General features: G+C 41.5%; 2 protein-coding genes across 3 annotated transcripts; one reads left to right on the forward strand and one right to left on the reverse strand.

Moving 5' to 3' along the window:
* The first annotated feature begins 6 nt into the window (after positions 1–6).
* Positions 7–7,869, forward strand: chmp2ba (charged multivesicular body protein 2Ba). Its single transcript, XM_071526075.1, has 4 exons — positions 7–78; positions 3,326–3,428; positions 4,074–4,180; positions 6,048–7,869. The coding sequence occupies exons 1-4, from the start codon at positions 10–12 to the stop codon at positions 6,159–6,161; spliced, it is 393 nt and encodes a 130-aa protein (XP_071382176.1). The 5' UTR covers positions 7–9; the 3' UTR covers positions 6,162–7,869.
* Positions 7,870–10,026: 2,157 nt separating this feature from the next.
* On the reverse strand, positions 10,027–18,915 carry pou1f1 (POU class 1 homeobox 1). Of its 2 annotated transcripts, XM_071526083.1 has the most exons (7): positions 18,783–18,915; positions 15,308–15,317; positions 14,747–14,811; positions 12,550–12,810; positions 11,865–12,029; positions 10,371–10,431; positions 10,027–10,234 (listed from the first exon to the last, which is right to left on the reverse strand). In XM_071526083.1, exons 1-7 carry the CDS (start codon positions 18,913–18,915, stop codon positions 10,027–10,029), a joined length of 903 nt encoding a protein of 300 aa, XP_071382184.1. The 2 variants fall into 2 exon arrangements, with proteins under 2 accessions (XP_071382184.1, XP_071382183.1); XM_071526082.1 differs by lacking the exon at positions 15,308–15,317 and having other exon boundaries at positions 14,747–14,908.
* Positions 18,916–20,787: the final 1,872 nt, after the last annotated feature.

Below are 20,787 nucleotides of genomic sequence, written 5' to 3' on the forward strand. Positions count from 1 at the left end.
GTCACCTCCATGTCCACGCAGACCAAGGTCATGAACTCCCAGATGAAGATGGCTGGCGCCATGTCCACCACCGCCAAGGTGAGATGCTCGGCCCGTTTGGAGTTTGGGTTAAAACAAAATAACTCAGGTCGGTAGAGTTAGAAAAAACAGTAACATAGGGTTCAGTGGGTCCAGTTTGAGTCTCATACTAAACTCATACTGTTACCCCAAGCACCTATGTCTGACCATAGGATAAAGAAAAAATTGAAAATCCGCTGCCCACACAAAGATAAAAAAGTTTAACCTAAGTTATTAATTGGAAGCCTCAGGTATATTATTGTTGAGTTTGTGGACATAAATGTCTTTCATTTCTTTCTAACAGCAGATTACTGTGTTCCAGTTTTGTTTCTGTGTCTGATCACATTTCCAAAGCCTTGTGGTCCCTTTGCGTTTGCTGTAGTTTTGCTGCACTTTTCATTTTAATTGGTTGTGTTTTGTCTCTTTAGTTGATTAAAGAAGAGTCATTGAGTTGATGGCAATAGCAATTCACCCTAATTCCCCAGTAAGATTTAGCCTCTTAACTCTCTTCGTTAGCCCCCTGAACACTTAACATTATTAAGTCCATCCTCTGCCCTAAACCCTCACTTCTGACCTTTGAGCTTTCACTAGAGTTACCACATTATGATAGGAAAGGAAGGCACCAGCAATTAAGACATCAAAGAGGGGAGTCAAAGTCTCAATCTGAGTCATCTCTCCAATATCTCTCCCTCCAAGTTGTTGTCAATCTTATGAAATCCTGTTGTCTAACTTCAAAGTGCCACTGTAGCCCCTTTTCCCTCCCCAACAGATTTTAATATGTTTGAGTAAATGAGGGCAGAGTATAGCCAGTAACCAGTTAAAAACCATATCCTCCAAACCAGTGGAGTTCAAACGAATCCCCTCTGACTGTAATGACTTTGATGTGTGTGGGGAGTCTAAACATCATAATGTAAAAGATTTGGTCTCTCCCCTTCAGGGATATAATTTTAAGTGTTGGGAAAATGGGAGATTTTTTTGTCCTAACCCTCTCCCCCACTATTGCCTTCAAAGACTAAATGAGCTGTTTTTATGCCTCCGCGCGGGCGACAGCCGTGGCCAGAGGCATTATGTTTTCGGGTTGTCCGTCCGTTTGTACGTCCGTACGTCCGTCCGTCCGATTCTCGTGAACGCGATATCTCAGGAACGCCTTGAGGGAATTTCTTCAAAGTTGGCACAAACGTCCGCTTGGACTCAAGGATGAACTGATTAGAATTTGGTGGTCAAAGGTCAAGGTCACTGTGACCTCACAAAAAACGTTTTTGGCCATAACTCAAGAATTCATACGCTAATTATGACAACATTTCACACAAATAAAGTATACAAATACAAATACAAAAATATCCAAAAGTTCAAAGGTCAGCTTCACTGTGACATCATAATGTTTTGCTTACCACTGTAGCTGAGAAAACGATCTTGGGTCATTCCACAAAAACGGTGGAAGTGCTCTCACTTACTTTTGCAGACACCAAAATCCTTTAAGTTGACCTAATAATCACAACAATTATATATGTTCAATAAATAAAGACTGTCCTTCCAATGATAAAACAAAGTTTATTGGCGGAGGCATACAACTGCGAGGCGGCTATTTCTAATTATAGATCTATTATTGGATTATTTTTTTCTAAAATCAGATATCCAGTATTAAGGGACAAATTACTTCTCCTCATCAAGATGATCACAGACATGAAAGTGAAACTGGAATTTTGAGAACGTTATTATTGGTTGGAGATATTTTTAAACTGTTCAGCAACTATTGAAAGGATCAGCTATCCACCCCCCAATTACTTTTGGCAACCCTTCATACAGTCGATGTCTTGATAGATGCAGCCTACGTATCCTTTGAAATTTTTTAGTTTTTATTGTCTGTCTTAATGCCTGAAATGAGAATAATTTAAATCAGCCTTTTTCCACATTTGTTTGGATATAGTAACCAGCAAAATCAAGCTACAAACAAAAGGCTGCTAATTTCTGACAATGTATTAAAATGGAAGACTAAAACTTCAATTAATACTTAAGTTAAGTAGAAGCATTATTTTGCTTTATTTAATGGGTTTTCATTTCAAGCCTCAAGACAATATAAACTAGAAAATTTGAAAGGGTGTGTAAATGTTTGATATCCACTGACTGTAAATGTAGTTCACCATTTAATGGCCTATAAAACAGTTTGACTTGTGTTTGTCATACACGTGAAGGCATGAACTAGTTTCAGTGTTTACTCATGTATCAATATTTTAGTGTTGTGATTAATGTATTAATGTGAGATCTGTTCATGTTTAAAGCCAAGTGTCGTGGCATCATTGTTAATGAAGTGTGAGAAGGATGGGTGGTAATTTGCCAGGAGCCATGTACTGTACAGACTTAGCAAACATAGACAGGTCAAATATAATTAGGCTTCAGGTTAATGGACTGTGAAGAGGTGCGCTGTGCTTGTGTGTGAGAACATGTGTTAATTCTGTTATGTCAAACAGGTGCATAAAGATCCCTTATGCACACGCATGCACACACATATACACAGCAGCAGCTTTTCCTAGAAAAATCTCACTTTTTCCATCCAGTTCCTGTAGTGCTCTCCTCCCCAAATATAAGGAGCTCTGGGTTAGCATAGTTTGGAACAGTATGTTAACTACAGTGAATTGGAGACCTGGAATGAAGCTTATCTGTTGTGTTGGGCTCAGCTGTGAAAGTAGGTCATGCTTGTGTCAACACTTCACACTGTGCACCGGAAGGAAGGAGATGCATAATTTGTGTGTTAGCATGTGTTTGGTGGTCTTCCTATTATCCTAATGCTCCTAAGGATGGAGACATATCTTCTAAAGCCTTATTTGCACGTAACTAATATTACCTGGGGACGCCCAGTGATTTATAATAATTGCGCAGATTGTCAGTGATTTTAATCCGGTGCGAATCTGCCATATCTCTAATTTTCAAAGAAAACATTCCACCGCAATTTACCTTTCGCATCTGGGTGATCAATTTTTACAAGGTGTCTCGTACCTGGTCAATTTCTTAATGTTATCATGTTGTAATATCTATGTCTAGTCATATTTTTATGCTGTACTGTCTTGTGATGCCAACTGTGGTTTTTGTGGAGCCCAAGAAGAGTAGCGATTGCTGAGGCTTCAGCTAAAGTTGATCCTATGAAAGAAAGAATAATCAATATTGTGTGGTTGCTTATAATGAAGAGACATGTATAGGGAAACCCTCATAGCCTGTGTAGACACTAAGCAACCACAGAAATGCTCTAACCTGCTTTTAATAATGTGTGCAGACGATGCAGGCAGTGAATAAGAAGATGGATCCACAGAAGACCCTGAAGACCATGCAGGACTTCCAGAAGGAGAACATGAAGATGGGCATGACAGAGGAGATGAGTAAGGACACACACGCACACGCACACGCACACGCACACACGCTACAAACTGCATCAACATGCCTCCTGGGTGACTGGATTGTAATCGGATTAAGATCCCATCACCCAAACCAGCTCCAGAGTTGGTCAGAGATGCATTTTGCCACATTAACAGCAAAGTATAAATACAGTGAGTCTGTATTAATACTTCCACCACCGTATTAACACCAACTACGGAAACGTAAGTAAACTTTGGTAGGAGCTCTGATAGTAACATACTTGTCAAAAATGGATTGTCAGGATACTTGTGGATGAGGTGAGATGAGGCGTTTACTGTCCATTTTAAAGGAAGTAAATAATACAAGAGGAAGTGACATGCACAGCAATCTGTGTTTTGGTGAGGGAAGAAAAATACAATTGCAGTGTATACTGCAGTGCATTTCAATTTCAGGTGTAAACATAATCACACACAAATACACACATTTACTAATTTGAATGCACAATGGCATTTTTCAAAAAGTTGCTAACGGCTATCTCACTCCAAAGTTCAAACTGTGACTGAAAATCAATGTGTTTGACTTGTAGTTGATTGACCTCTCTACCTCTCGACCTCTCCTTCCTCCCCATCCCTCCCTCCCTCCCTCCCTCCCTCCCTCCCTCCCTCCAGTCAACGACACTCTGGATGAGATCTTTGACGAGTCCGGGGATGAGGAAGAATCTCAGGACATTGTCAACCAGGTTCTGGATGAGATCGGCATCGAGATCTCAGGAAAGGTAAGGAGTTTCAAAAAAGGACTAATGGCATTCACAACACATGAAAGTCCTCTTAGGTCTCTATCTCAGCGCAGTACCATTCAGACAAATATAAAATGTAAAACTGTGCACTAGGGCTGCAACTAACGATTATTTTCATTGTCGATTAATCTGTTGATTATTTACTCGATTAATCGATTATTTGTTTGGTCTGTAAAATGTCAGAAAATGGTGAAAAATATCGATCAGTGTTTCCCAAAGCCCAAGATGACGTCCTCAAATGTCTTGTTTTGTCCACAACCCAAAGATATTCAGTTTACTGTCATAGAGGAGTAAAGAAACCAGAAAATATTCACATTTAAGAAGCTGGAATCAGAGAATTTTGACTTATTTTTCTTAAAAAATTACTCAAACCGATTAATCGATTATCAAAATAGTTGGCGATTAATTTAATAGTTGACAACTAATCGATTAATCGATTAATCGTTGCAGCTCTACTGTGCACTGGTTGTATGAGAAGGCAGGGACAATAAATATTTGAATATGGTTTCACATGTTTGATCTACATTGAAGTGTCCTTGGTGTTTCTACACACTTACACATCCCTGGCAAGTCAAGATGAGCAATAAGTGCTCCACATGGTTTTTACTCAACTATTAAAATGCATTCCAGCTGCCACATGGTGGGGCTAGCCCTCAGCTCATCTCTCTAGCTCTGTCTGTGTAGCAGCCAGGCTGTCCATCTGCCGGGAGTCTGGCTCCCCCTGGGGGCTCCACGGGTAATTACCCCTTCACAATTCTCTGTAAAAGCCCATAGATTCTCCCATAAACAAGCCCACAGCTGGAAAGAACAAACAGGCGGTTTCATAAAAAAAGCTCCAAACTTGTTTTTTTAAGTTTATGTGGGGTACTGGTGAGCAGAGGAAAAGGCTGAACAGATAATACTTAACAATGCTTTTGCATCATGTGTTTATCTTGAAATGCAGACCAATAAAATCCTATTTGATCAACCCTAAAGCTGAATGGAAGTTACAAGACTCATAAACTCCATAGCAGATTGGGAGAAACTTATATTGGGGAACCATATTGCCTTGAAAGTGCAGTTTCATACTCAGTAACAGGCTAAAGCCCTGTTCAAATTGGATTAGTTTTACTTAGGGAGGCCCTGTAGCTGAAATTATTGCCAGCGGAATCTGTGAGTTTAATCCAGTATTATCCTGCCATGTCTCTAACTTTTTACAAGCCAGTAAAGTAAAGAATCTTTAGTGAATTCCCTTCTGTTTTTCAGCAAATTCAATTTTTCAGCAAGAGATGAAATGAGATCTTCATAAAGTAATTATGCCTTATGTTTTGGTGGACGGCAGATTGTCATCAGAAATATAGGCTACAAAAAGCCTTATGGAAGCTGTAGTGCAGGAACTATTTAACTGTCAACCAACACCACAACATGGAAACCCATACACACAAATGAGGAATAAAATAAATGAAAGCCCTTTGGAGATTGAAACCTCACAACTTGATGCCATTTATCTTTTGAATGGCAGCATGTAGTAAGCTTGGAGCTGGCTAAATCTCAAATGCATTTGCTTGTTTGACTGACTAGCGTGAGCATGTAAGCGGAGGTGGGCTACAAGAAGTAATTTGAGGGAAGTCACAGAGATCCTTTATTCCGTATGAATGGTCCAAAATACATATAGTTTGTAAACATAATTTACTAATCCAGTTTCAATAGGGATTTCGATTTGGCTTTGGAGTGGCTGTAGACAGCCGAACAAGGCTGCAAATCCTGCAGCACGTCCTGGTCTTGCTGTGTGTGTATGTATAATTGTGTCTAATTTGAATTAACTGTGTGTGTTAATGGGATTTGTTGTTCATGTGTGTTCTTCCAGATGGTGAGAGCTCCAGCTGCAGGAAAGAGTCTCCCCAGCGCCGCCTCTTCCAAACAGGACACCATCTCCGACGACGAGATCGAGAGACAGCTCCGAGCCCTGGGAGTGGACTAATAAACACACACACACACACACACACACACAGGCTCAAAGGCAGACACACCAATGTATATTAACACATACATACACACTCACACACACACATACACACTCACACACATATTCAGCGGCAGATTGCCTTATGGATCCTGGGAGAGGAACATCTGATGTATTTATGCGAAAATAATATTTATAATGACGTTGGAATGGCCCAAGCCTGAAGGTGGACCAAACATAGATGCTTGGACTGCTGAACCACCCACACTCCTGTTCACCACCTCTGTCTGTGAAAGGGCTACAGGTTATATGTGACCTTGGAATTATTACGATCCATCTGATATTTTGGTCAAACATGAATTAGTCATATAATCTGTCTCTAAATGACTGATTTCTCAAGAAGTTTTAATCGGAATAATATGCTAATTTAAAAGAGCAGGGGGGTGGTGAGAAACTCTGAATACAGATGGAACCTGTAATTCCAACTCACTCTGTTTACCTTCTATCTTGGTTGCCAACGCTTAAAAGATGTTCTCCCACTGAAGCGACCTATTCATGCATGGGTGTTCCATTGATTTCTATCAGTGCAGAGCCGTTAATGTGATGCATTTGTCATCCTGGGGTGTAGGAGGAAGTTATTAATCATTACCGTGTTCTTATATCCTTAGGTGCGTTACCATAGCTACTGGAGATGATCCAACTCTAACAAAACTTATACGTATGTGTGAAATGTCTAGCTGACATTCATGCCCTCAGGCTGGGGTAAGGCCTTGACTCTCATAGTTTTTAACATTATGCATGAGAATCCATGGTGAGATGAATCGATCTGAGGGCAAACTGGCTAGCATCAGTCACCAGTGCCGTTGCTGTGATGCTAAACAGTTTGCGTGTGTGTGAAAACCTAATCGAGCACTAATTAGTACTAATTAAAGACTTGGCATATCAAAGAGATTTGAATGGTTCGTTTCATGCTACTGAGTAATCGAATGGCTATGTAATCTTGGTTTTTTGGCTTCTTGGTTGATGTTTATCTGTTTATGTATTGTATGTGGGACATGGGATTGACAGTGATGGTAGGATGGCGTCGGTCCTGATGTCGCTTTTCTCTTTCAGCTGCTGTGCAGTTACTGTCATTTGTTGTTTTAGGCTGCCTCACACACACACACACAAACACACACACTACAGCAACGATGTGATGTGTGCTAAAATGACACTGTGATCCAGGTGATGTTGCCTCTTCTCCAGAGCCATGCTGAAGCTGGTGCATCTCTACCATCCTTCCTCAATATTAGCCAGTTTTGGGCTACATGAGGGCGACACAGAGATTATCTGCTCATATTATTGGATTCAATCTTTGTCTTCCTCTCTCTGGGCTTTTGTTTCCATATTTATTTCCATTGCCAAAATAAGTTTAGAAACTCTGAGACTCTTGCATGTGTCTGACAGGTACAATGCGGATTTCGTCGAATTATCCTAAATTATTCTGACTCTTCAGTGCGTTTCTTCTAAAACTGTCTTTCGTGGTTGTGACTGGAAACGATGGTTTATGCAATTTGGGACAAATTTTGACATTCTTGGTTTGAGTGCAATTCTTTGGTTAGGAAATGAAGGTTATTTCCATCCTTTTTAAGAGATGTATGTATACTCCTGTATGTATCCTTCTTTGTCATTGTACCGTGACTCTGTTAAGGGTTGATGGCTTTTATAAGGAATAAAATCTCTTCAGGTACAATTGGTGATCTTTTCCTCATGTTTTGTCCTTGAAGCACAAGAGGCCAATGTGTTTTACTAGTATGGTTGCAGTCCAACAGGATAAGAGACTGACTCAGACTAGCATATTGCACCTTTTGTTAGCAGTTTTCTTAGTAATTGAAAGCTGTTAAGGCATCAGGTTTTAGCATTCAGATGCATCTGCGAAAACTTTTTAGGAATGGGAAAAATCCTTACCTTCTTACTGACACCCATGCATTATCACTTTTCTACAGCCCAAATTCACTCAATACATAAATAACTGGAAACTTTTGATTTGACTAAAGTTACAATAGTTTGTCCACAACAGCAGCAATATGTAGTTCTTAACATATGTGAAGTTTTAGGCAGTGTCTTTAAGACCAGCTCAAAGAGGCTTCCTCCCTACACTAGTTCTATCCTCTTCAGCATACTGTCCCTATCATCCTTACAGCCGCAGTAGATAAGACCCTCCTGATGCGTTTATTTCCCCTGACAGCACTCTAGTCTGAGTATTACAGATGAATCACAGTTGAACCCGCCTGCATCTGAATCAGGGTGCCTTCTATAGCCTTATTTATGATGCCCCAGTGACATGCCGGTGATATGTACATACTGCAAACAAGACCAGGCTGTCTCTTTTTATTTATTTATTCATGGAGTCACATCAAGACATCGGTAAAAAATGAAAGATGGCACATGTGGCTCCTCCTGCAACAAGGTTTTCCATTAAGGTTTCTCAGAAGTGAAGTGGACTGCTTGACATTTCAGTGCCTGGTAATTAAAAGGACATCTTCCCGAAGTAGTGCAAGTAGCGTACACAGTGTCTCTTTGGCATATTGAGATATTAGGTCAAGTTTTGAAAACAAATGAGGGCAGTTCAAATCTATCTATCTATATATCTATCTAGATACTGTATATTGGCCATATTTAAATTAGGCCCAGATTTTGGCTCAGAGGGAAGTTTGCTTGTTTCTTCACTTTACTGAGACATTTCATATTAGTCATCCAAACCAGGTCAGAGTCATGACTGGCTGCTGTTATATTTGCACAGCACTTTGTCAAGGCAACAGCAGCAAAACCACGGCATCAACAAAATATGAAAGATTAAATCTATATCTTATACTTGACAGTAGGGACACAGCATTCTCTGATCCATCCTCCAAAAATGTAAAAAGGTTTCACACATCCCTGATTTCAGACCATGAATCAATCAATAAATAAAGTTTTGCGCGAGAAAGTAGTTCAACATAATATATTACATCTCAAATAAATAGATTGTCATGACACATCAAATATATTACCATCATATTTTTGACAACAACGTAACATAAGACATTCTTTATAAGGCAGGCACTCCAAAAGACACTATGGGGCCGTTGGCATCGGCACTCTAATCACAAATACACAAAGAAATAGAACCGTAAGAAAACACAGGCAGAGGATCGCAGTAAATGTCTGCATCAACAACAAGGCATTTCAGCAACAATAAAATATCCAATTTCTCTGGAGAATTATGGGACATTTTAATAACTTCTGTATTATTTATAAGGCACAATGCTGATCTATCTATCTATCTATCTATCTATCTATCTATCTATCTAGTGCTCATCTACACTCTGATGATGATGACATTATTGCTTGGTTGGGTGATTTACATTCTTTAGCATGTCTATATGGTAAACAAAGTACAGGCATGATTCTGTAAATATCATTTGTGGTAGCAGGCATCAAACACACAGCATGCTGTTGATGAAAGCTTTCTATTTTTATGAGTTATACCTTTCAGAAATGGATAATAACTGTCTGGTTTGCCCATTGACGCTCATGTATTTTGTATATTGTACAATGGATTCTGAATGAGTTTCACTGGGCCCTGGGGACAAGAAACTTACTCAGCACATACTGTAATGAACTATGTAAACTTTCATGCTAATGACATTCTTGAGGTGGGTTAGCAGCTCCTTAAGACAGAGTGAGGCAGGCTTCACTGCAGTTTTTAGAGACTGAAGCTGTGGAGGAAAATCCTCCCACACCACACTGGAATGATTTCTTTGGGCAGATGTCTGATATAACAATAATCAGGGAGGAACCTCCATCATATAGGAGGTGGACAACACTAACATTTGGCTGATACTTCATATTAGTAGGCCAGCTACCTGCAGCTTGGACTCACTTTGGTCAAATAGGAGCTGAGGTGGAGGCTGGTTTTGACCCGTTTCTCCATTTGGCGTCGGTTGCAGAACCAGACCCGGACCACCTCCTTCTCCAGATGGAGGCCCTCGGCCATCCGGGCTATTTCCTGGGAGGATGGCTTACTTTTCTCCACGAAGCTACGCTCCAGAGCCTCCTTAGCTCCCAGACTGGAGGAGAGGAGAGGAGAGGAGAGGAGAGAATGATGAAGAAGATCTAATAAACTTGATCATGAATATGATTGTATGGTTGTTTTGTATTGTATTGTATGATTGTATGTAATGTTTGCTCCTTTACTGTTGTTACCTGATGGTGGTTCTTCTTTTCCTCTTGCGTTCATTCATACCCATTTTCTCATTGTACAAGGCTGAGGGAAAGCCGAAGGATATAGTGTTACTTTACCATGTTGACTGTCTGGCCGCCTCCTTGACTTATTGACTGACTGATTGACTGACCATCAGACTGACAGGCTGACCGGCTGACTGACTTACTGACTGTCTAACTGATTGTCTGAGTGTTTGACTGTTTGTCTTCCTGACTGTCAGTATCGACCGATCTGAATGACCTTTCACTATTGGACCTTTTGACAACTCAGCTTTCAATATGTTCCTCCATGACTTTTCCTAGACCCACTGTCTGTACAAACCAGCGTTGTTAGATTTTCAAAACCACTAGAGGAAATAGTGTTTATAATTATATTCACCCTCTTCAAATGACAGCGTATTGGCCTTCTCTTAGACCCCCCTAATACACTTTGTATTAAAATGTGGGATAATGAACAATTCCATCATGCCCTTGCTTTTGCACCTAGTATTTATATGCAGTCTCATTATATTATTTTTGTCTATTATATATTATATATTATATATCATATTTCATATTTCAATAGCAACTGTCCAATTTTGCCTGGACAGCACTGCCACCCGACACGGTTCCGGGGGTGTGAAGCGCCCATTTTTGTTATGTTATACCGGTGGACCGGTAGAAAGCAAAGGCCGCGGAGATGACGTTTCAACCCATGATGATGATGTATCTATGGAGGTTACGTATCTATGGGCAGACATGACATTTCTATGGGTGGAGATAACATTTCTTCTGGTGGAGATGACATTTCCACCCATGGCAAGGTCGTTTCTACCTATGGTGATGATGTTTCTACCTATGGTGATGATGTTTCTACCTATGGTGATGACATCTCTACTGGTGGAGATGACATTTCTACCAGCAGAGATGACGGAGGAGATATTTCTACCTATGGCGATGATGTTTCTACAAACGGTGATGACATTTCTACCAGCAGAGATGACGTTTCTACCCACGGTGATGTGGTTTCTATCAACGGTGATGACGTCTCTACTCGTGGAGATGATATTTCTACCAATGGTGATGACATTTCTACCTATGGGGATGACGTTTCTTCCCCTGGAGATTACGTTTTGTACACACAAGGATGATGTTTCTACCCACGGCAATGATGTTTCTACCTGCAAAGATAACATTTCTACATGTGATGGTGACGTTTCCACCCGCACAAATTATCTGTCCACGGTGGTGACATTTCTACCCTGTGCGCAGATACTTTCTCACTAATGTGAACACATTGCACGGATTGCATATCCACGTGGCTCCGGAGGTTTTCTGGCAGGTCCAGTCACATTCCCATCAAAATGCTTGCTCTGTGCATTTACATGCTGCATTAACATGCATTTTTCCTTATCCAGATAAGATATCCAGGTTCAGATGACATTTTGATGACCGATCTAAATGGGATCTGACTGACTGGTTGTCTGTGTGACTCACCGCCGGCCTGCTCGGCTTCTTCCAGCCATTTAGCCAGGATGACCTTGAGTTTGCAGGCATTCTTGAAGCTCAGCTGCAGGTTTTCAAAGCGGCAGATTGTGGTCTGGCTGAACTCTGAGCCGTGCACCGCTGCTAGAGCCTCGCCTACGTTAGTCTGTGTGTAGCCTGCAGGTGAGAAGGAAATAGGAATAGAAAATATATAGAATGCACAGGCAGAGAAGTGGGCAGACATGTACAAACTACATTAATACACACACAGACACATTGATGCAAAGGTGTAATAGTGCAGGGATTCTCAAACGTCGCATATCGCAGACCAGAAACACATTCGGCCCCAGATTTAGTCCCAAGGACCCGTATGAGACAATTTTTACTGTTGTTGATTTAGTATTTAATCTACTCTGCATGCATCTACCCTAAATGTTGGTACCGGGTTTACAAATGTGGGACTATGTGTACACTGAATGTAAGTGTGTGTGCAAATTCTATACCACAGTCCAGGCTCAAGACCTGCTTTAATTTGAACTGTATTTTGCTTTTACTCCTTTTACTGCCCTTTTGCATTTTAATGTTTCCTCTTTATTCATTGCCTTTATTAGTCACATTTTTATCTACCCTGCAAAGCACTTTGCACTCTTTTTTTTATAGAGCCCTATAATTAAATGTGCTTCTTATGATTACTGACCCAGTTTGATTCTGCGTATTTTGAAGTCATTGGCAAACTTCTCCAGCTCTCGTATCTGGGGGGAGTCCATGGTGGGTTTGTGCTCCGGGTCCTGGCTGCTCTTCCTGTGAGGGTCAGTCTTCATCTCTCCCAGGCCGGGGCCCCCGGGGGCCTCATCAGAGAGGAGGGCTGAGGGCAGCGAGGAGAAACCATGGCTTAATGTGCATGAGCCACCACTAAGGCCATGGTCAGGAAACTTGTACAGGCAAGGAGTTAAGGATCCTAGAGAGAGAGAGGGAGAGAGAGAGAGAGCGAGCGAGAGAGAGAGAGAGAGAGAGAGAGAGAGAGAGAGAAAGAGGTGGAATGAGAGAGAAAGCGTGAGAAAGAGAAAGAGAGAGAGCGAGAGAGGAAAATTAGGTACTAGTTGGTAGGAGACACAAGGGAGATTCTGTCCAAATGGCACTGAAAACAGCATGGGCACTTGGTATTCCCACATGTGTCTCGAGAGCCTTTGTTTCTACACTACAAGACAAGCTGACATGTCCCTGTAAGACACAGCGATAGTTTTAATGAAGACTACTGTAGCCTGGAAACTAGGGTTTGGTCGATACAAGGTTTCAAAGATATTTTTGGACTGTAGCTCCTGATTGCCAATATTTTGTTCTGATATTCAATATGTTAAATTCCAATAGTTAGAAGTATTAAGTGTTTCCCCCTACAATTTCATTCTTGTCAGGGTGGAAAAGTCTCTGAAACAGCATTTAGACCATCATGGGACACTAAAACTCTCCATTGAAACACAGGATACTACTACTAATACTAATAGTAAACATATTCTTGCATTGTGTGTAATCCGATGAAAATGTCACATTAGAGTCAGTTCAGGTTAAGGGCTTCCCATAAACAACCAGTGTAGTATTATAATTCTACAATATAATCAATCAAACTGCATCATATCCATCATATCAGAGGTGGACGACTCTGACTGGACCATATCTGATTTTTAATTTAAAAAAAATATCAGCCCCATATATCCGTCTTACCCCTCTCTAAAGTATGTCATTAAAATTGCTTGCTATTCATCACTAACAATATCAGCATTAGTGATAGTGTATTCACACATAGATGTGTTTTGGCAAGCAGGTCAGTGAGCGATGCGACACTCCCCTCTTGTGTCGGTGGCACTGAAGTGCAACATCAGATGATTTGAAAATACAGTACCACCAATGATATACAAGGGAGACAATAAGAAGTTCTTGTTTTAGTTTCAGCTATTGAGTTTATGAATAATATAGCGATTGCTTCTTGCTTTTGTAAGATATGTATCAGAGATGCTACACAACACGTGTTTTATGTAATGGACATATACCACTCTTCCTAGTAGTAGATCAGCTTGATCTGATTTCAGAGGGGAGGGGACACTGCTGTTCTGAAAACATATAAGTTGAAATAAGCCTTAAGTATCTATGGCTGAGTTTTACTGTGTTTAACAGCAGGCCAGGAGACAGAGACTGTGTGTGTGTGTGTGTGTGTGTGTGTGTGTGTGTGTGTGTGTGTGTGTGTGTGTATCATTACCTTGCAGTGTATTCGCTCCACTCACCATGTTCGGGTGAGGGACGCTACAGGTCTGCAGGATACGAGTCTGTGAAATACTGGCAGAGAGCATCTCCTGAGCTGGAGAGAGAGAGAGAGAGAGAGAGAGAGAGAGAGAGAGAGAGAGAGAGAGAGAGAGAGAGAGAGATCACCATTATCACCATCAATCAATGTCAGCATCATCATCAACATAATCATCACTGCTATTACCATCATGGTGTTTGTCATCATCATCATCTTCAATATCATCATCATCCTCATCATCATGATCATAGTAATCATCATCATAACCACCATCATCAGCATGACCATCACTGTTGTTATAATCATCATCAAGACATCATCATCGTCATCAATATCTTTATCATCATGATTGTTGTCAACACGATCGTCAGTGTCATTGTTGTTGGAATCATCATCATCATCATCATCATCTGCAGCAGCAGTACAAGCATTGTGTTCTTTATCATTATCATCACGGTCATAATCATCATCATCACCACCTTCATCATTATATTTTGCTATCATAATCCTCATGCTTGTCATTGTAATTGTTGCTAACATCTTCACTATAATAATCATTGTAATTATCATCATCACCACCACCATCATCATCACCACTCACCTGCCATCATGCCATAGGTGGCCTGCTGGTTGCTATAGTGACAGGGGGTGACGGGGTAGTGGAGGCTGGGGGGGGCGTTGCCCAGGGCGTTCCCGAGGGAGGAGGTGGAGAGGTGCATGTGGGAGCGCTTGGACGACTGAACCAGGGACAGTCCAGACGGTACTGATGGAGAGAAATATGGTTACAGTTTGAGTGGAGAACAGCTCTTCAGCTAGATCTGATCTGAAAACAGTTCAACTTTATATCCAGACTAGGGTTCGACCAATATGGGTTTTTGAAGGCTGATACCAAGATTTATATTTTTTAATTGAACATTTTTGGCAATCAGCAGATTGCCAAAAATGTATGCAGATATTAAATATCTCTATATTTAATGATTTTCATGAGTTCCAAAAATTTGTATTCAGAGTTATTGTTGTCAGGTTGGAAACGCCTCTGAAACAGCATTTAGACCATCATGGGACACTAAAACTCTCCATTGAAAGCCAGACTAATGAAATTCTTTTAGGTGTGTAAGGCAGAGTGAGGCAGGTTTCATTGCAGGTTTTACAGACTGGCAACCCTGAAGCTGCTGAGGAAAATCCTCCTGAATCACACTGGAATGATTCCCTTGTCACACATCTGAAATAAAGTAATAAAAACATATTGACTAGCTGTGGTCAGGGAGGAACCTCCATCATATCAGAGGTGGACGATACTGACTGGCCAATATCATGATTTTTATTAAAAGGCCGATATCAGCCCAATATATCAGTGTAACCCTAGTCCAGATGGTATGGAGAACAACGTGGTTACACTCTGTTTGGAGTACAGTTCTCCTCTACACTAGGGAACTGGGGGGAAATGTCAGCTAGAATCTCATCTGAATACAGCTCTTTACTGCTCTACAAATACAGTAAAACATGTGACAGATGTCCCCCCTTGCAGAACTTTCTAATTGGGTCCTCTGCCAAAAACTGCAAACTGGCATCCAACGAATCCATGAAGAATATGGAAATGGCAGCACTCCAAAACATTGGGCCTCATGCAAGAACATTTTCGTATTCTTATCTTAAATTTCTCTTACTTTTTTCGTGAGGTGGACTCGTACGAGTGTGCCATGTCAGATTCACCAAACGCTCGTATCTTCAGAAAACAGTCGTAAGTGACCTGCGTAAACATGATGAATTCCACCTGTTCTAAATGAACGCGCGTTCATGAGAATTGTGAATTTGCATAATTGACGCCCCAATAATGCCATAAGATTAGGCGTCCGGCCCATATGTCGGGAAGCTTCATTCATAAAACTGACAGGAAGACTAAGGAAAAGTCTACCAGCTCTGAGATTGAAGTCCTACTATTAGAAATAAGTCAACCAAAGCATACAATATTTAATATAATTCAATAGTGGAATCAAAAGCAACCCCAAGCCAAGGAATGGGGAAAAATAACGCAAATAACTGTGCGTTCCCTTGCGATAAACAACTATAGTAGGCTATTCCTACACATTTTAGATGAACACTAAATAAATATCCCAACAATGCTATAATTCCCTATAGGAATATTATAGTCATACTACAGAAGACAAAAATACCATGATAAGGTCACTATAAACTCACTACCACAGACACTCTCGGAGTATTATAGGAATATTATAGGACTATAGTAATTTGTCGTTAGGGCACCGTCCCAGAAATAAAAAAAAAAAAATGGCTTGACATGAAATTCGATGCAAAAAGCAAGACGATCCATGACTGCAACAGGAGGGCCAGGAGGAATTATCCGTTACACAGACAGATGAAAGAATAGGCCTATACCTGCCATAACAGTGTCAGGTGTCCAGCGATGTCGCCCTGGACAGCGACTTGTACCTCAACTTGGTAACACCTAAATTTAGATTCACTTGCACTTACCCACATTAAGGTTATCAACTGGATTTATCTCCCTCTATAATGTATTTTCCCCAATACAATCTAATTGCCTTTGTCTCATCTGAGTGTTTGTCAAATAACCTGGCAAGTATTAGTGTTTTTTGTTTTGTCTTTGTATTGAGCGCACTTATAGGCTACTAACCCACATGGATACTTAAGAGATTTTATGCGGATTTGGTAAAATAAATTACGCACTACCTTCTTTTGAAAAAGCCATCAGTGCTCCCTTGCTATTTTTCCTGTTGCTGTAACCACTGTACTGGTTAATCTCAACATGATTATACATTACTTTACAGTGTCATTTATATATTCAAACTCAACATTTCTTCAAAGTGACAGAGATACAATCCATTAGTCAACAACAAAAAATGTAAATACGAGAAAATTGGTGAATGCGGCAAGTTAATTGTTAAAAGTTAAAACTTGCAAGAGTGGTTCTTGCCCATAGATTCAAAGAAATAAGGCGAGATGTGACCTCGAGCTGGCAGTCTGTTATACAATGCACCTCAGGGCCGGAGGATGACTTCTCTTTCAGACCGCTGCTTAAGTGTGGCTGCCACTGTGAATGCTCTCCTCTCCTACGTGTCTTGAAATGAAGTGGAACATTGTCCTGGTTATGTCTTCTGCTAGTCACACGCAATAGAATTATTCATTTCTCAATCTTTTTTATCCAGTTTGATGTTCACCTCGAGTACGACTTCTTACTGATGTAGTTAAGATGCACATTGCTTTGGCACAGCGCCGCCCACGCTCTTCTGGAGGCAATTTTTCCCAAACCTTATAAAACTTGGCTGTGTCATGTGTACGATGATGATCCGATGAAGGCTCATGCTGAAACGTGTAAGCCTGATCTGGCCATTAATAAAGATATGATATAACTGAGGAAAAGTCTTGCCTTATTTTTGGAATATGTTTTTTTGTGCCTCCATTCCCATGCTCCTCATGGACCCATTGGAAAACATGAGAGAGTATTTCACATAATCACTGTTAGACAGGATTATAGCCTACTGAGTGACAATTTGTAGCTCTCCTTTTAATCGCGTCTTACCGATCTTGACAAATAGGCAATGTTTAAACAAATAACCGACAAGGCCAATATATTGTGGTATCGCAGCACCTGTTTTGTCTTTATCAGTCTGAGCAGAAAACTGGTGATACATCTGACAATGCCTTTAAAGACATGATTGCACATCTTGTAAATATATGGCATGACTAATGTGCTGCCTCATCTAATTCAGTCTATTCTAAACTATGACAATCAGCAGGCGCTGAAACCCCAGGGAACTTTTTTGTACAATGCTCCATCCTGAAAAAAAGACATAACGCATCTTCAAAGCAATTATCCACTGAGTACAGACAGCTGGGCCAAACCATCTGATTAGACACATTTACATAATTTAGATTGGATTTGAATAAATGGATTTTTCAATCCAGTTCATCCTCCCACTGCCTGAGGCACTGGGAACACGACTGTGCCTCGATGGGGATCGGTGGGCCGACCAGGCAGGGAAGGGTCAATTGTGGGCCTAAAGGTGCAACTGGTAGCCTAATTGGGCATGAGCTACAAGGATGTACAGTTCACATGAGAACGCATGGGCAAGCGTCTGCATCGGTCTGCATCAGTCAATATTACGCTGGTTCTCTGCCTACATGGGTGGGACATTTCATCTGCAGCAGCTGAGGGACATCCTCTATAAATCAATAGTACTACCTGCTACCAATACAAACTAATCCCACCGGACTGTCCTCATCATTGGACACAATACCAATTTTCTTCCTTTTTTTAATGGTTACACAAGGCTACAGTAATTATTGCAGGCCTGTCTCCCTGCAGAGTGGGTTTAACCTCATGACAGCACTACCTGGGTTATGGCCCATATCATCCAGGCACTACAAAATATCCAATAAACTTCCATGCTCCCCTTACGACACCCTAAAGTGAACGCCTCCTTTTTTTGGCAGAACATACTCTAATTTTCTAGCTGTCAATTGAAGAAAAAAGTGGGAAAGGAAAGCACATGAAAAGAGAATAAGAATTTGCCTAATTTGAAGGGCATCTTTACAGGTAAAAGATGCGGCTGGAAGACAGAAATGGAGGAGCTAAGGGTCAGAGTGTCTGGGTTTACCTGTAGGTATGTTGTGAGCATGGGAGGAGGCGGGCAGGCAGTCACTGGCGGAGGCATGGTGCATGAGGATGGGCAAGGCCGAATCTCCTGCCAGCGTGGTGAAGGAGTCGGCACTGAACGCCTGACACGCCATTCTTCTCTGGCCTCCCACACTGGAACTGTCCAACTGGTATGACGTGGTTTGGTTTGGTCGTTTCTTGCCTTGTCTTCGCTTGTCCTCTCTTGTCTCGTTTGGTCTTCTTCAGTCTTCTTGTCTTGTTTTGTCTTGCTTTGTCTTCTCGTCTTGTCTTCTCTTCTTGTGTTGTCTTGCCTTGTGTTGTCTTATTTTTCTTCTCCTGTATTGTTTTTCTTGTCTTCTCTGGCCTTGTCTTCTCTTGCCTTCTCTTCTCTTGTCTTGCCTTGTCTTCTCTTGTATACTATTCTCTTCTCTTGTCTTGTCTTCTCTTCTCTTGTCTACTGTTCTCTTCTTGTCTTCTCTTGTCTTGTCATTACCTGTCTTGTCATCTCTTCCTCTCTCGGTCAATCTAGGCTCGTTTCCAGTGCAGGACTGACTCACCCAGTTAAGTCACTTATGTAACTACGGGTGAAGAACTGCGATACCTCTTCGCTCAAAGAGAAATCGATCTCAACACTTCGGCCTGGATCCTCCACACTTTTAGACTTGTACCCTCAGCCAAGACTCTCGCAGGTGAACAGTGGCCAGCTTCGGGTTCAACTGACTATCATTTGTATACCTGCTCCTCTTTTAAAGGTGTTTCTCAGTTACTGAACAGCCTCCAGTTTCTCTCGCTGGGGCTTCTCCCATGCATGTCCCTGTCTCTCTCCTGTCTGTCTATTAGATATGCAGGTAAGCCGGCGTTTGTCGTCCCCTCAGCGTTTTGCCCCTCCTGCCTAGTGCAGGTATTTATACTCCCACCCACCTACAACTAACCACCCCTCTCTCGCCCTGCAAACCCCCCATTTCCTATCCAGCAGGCCCCCCACCCCACCCACTAGCCCCATGTCAGCGCTGTCCTTACCTGTGTTCTTCCCATTCCTCTTCCAAATCCAGGATTAGGGTACAGAGCGGTAGAGAAACCCGATCCCCTCCTCATCCCCCCCGCCCCCTCCCTCTCTCTCTCTATCTCTCTGCCCCTCTCTCTTATTACAGGGTTGAGTTATTGTAACGACGGGAAAAAGTAAAACGAACACTCAGAACGCTCATTAAAATAACAAAGACTAATTTCAGGTCTATGCAATAAGAGATCGTATGTTTCAGAATAGGAACCGTCCGTCACTGCAAAATTGTCTTGAACCCATTGCGGCCCCACCGTTCTGATTTGTATGTGTACTCTCCGCCGTGCATCAGAAAATAACAGCCTGCAGGCTTGGAAAAACTAATTTTCACCACAGGCATTAGATTGCCTTGCAGGAGCTAGAGGTATAAATTTGTCTCTTTTTTTGCCCAGATTGACCTGGAGGGAGGTCAGGAGCGCTGTCTGTTGTTGATCCAGTACAACCAGCAGCCCACGGAGCCTTAATGCAGAGTAAGTGGAAGAAGAGGTCAGCATTGTTTCACTATGGTGTCCATATTGTGTCAGCCGCTGAGGGGCTCCAGATAAAGACAACAGGTCTCATTGTGGAGGATAAAGGCTAATCTAAGGAGCGTGGCCACCATGTGCCCTCTTGTCTTTCTGTTTGTATTTGTGTTTATCTTGGGCTCTGCTCCGCTATTGTTGATGTAGGTGGGCAGCAGGTGGAAAATAGTGTGTGGGCAGCAGGCACGATCCAACTTGCTTCAGCAGTGAATGTGCACTGGATGGACTTAGTCCTTCAGCAATGTCTCTCCTGAAAATGGGATTTTAATTGAAGTCTAAGTATTTGGATTCATTTGATTCACTCGCATTTAGAATAATGAAATGCACAAATGTTAGCTGTGTTAAGACGATGCACAAAAGTCAAAACTTGCTTTCATTTTTTTGCTCAGTCAGTTCCAGTGTCTGGAGGGTCCAGGGTCTTTAGTTCG

The sequence above is a fragment of the Centroberyx affinis genome, unplaced genomic scaffold, assembly GCF_046629955.1.
Source record: "Centroberyx affinis isolate AG114_WGS23_722 - 3 ecotype Tasmania unplaced genomic scaffold, CSIRO-AGI_Caff_v1 ptg001384l_1, whole genome shotgun sequence".
Lineage (NCBI taxonomy): Eukaryota > Metazoa > Chordata > Actinopteri > Beryciformes > Berycidae > Centroberyx > Centroberyx affinis.

Bases quoted from the DNA above. Each gene is read 5' to 3' on its own strand.
- chmp2ba (XM_071526075.1), top strand. From the start codon at position 10: ATGTCCACGCAGACCAAGGTCATGAACTCCCAGATGAAGATGGCTGGC. The intron at 3,429-4,073 runs GTAAGGACACAC...CCCTCCCTCCAG, and splicing joins GGGCATGACAGAGGAGATGA to TCAACGACACTCTGGATGAG. The intron at 4,181-6,047 runs GTAAGGAGTTTC...GTGTTCTTCCAG, and splicing joins GCATCGAGATCTCAGGAAAG to ATGGTGAGAGCTCCAGCTGC.
- pou1f1 (XM_071526082.1), bottom strand. From the start codon at position 18,915: ATGGCGTGTCAGGCGTTCAGTGCCGACTCCTTCACCACGCTGGCAGGA. The intron at 12,811-14,746 runs GTGAGTGGTGAT...CTCTCTCTCTAG, and splicing joins CACCTATGGCATGATGGCAG to GATCCTTAACTCCTTGCCTG. The intron at 10,235-10,370 runs GTAACAACAGTA...CCTCTCCTCCAG, and splicing joins AAAAGAAGAACCACCATCAG to TCTGGGAGCTAAGGAGGCTC.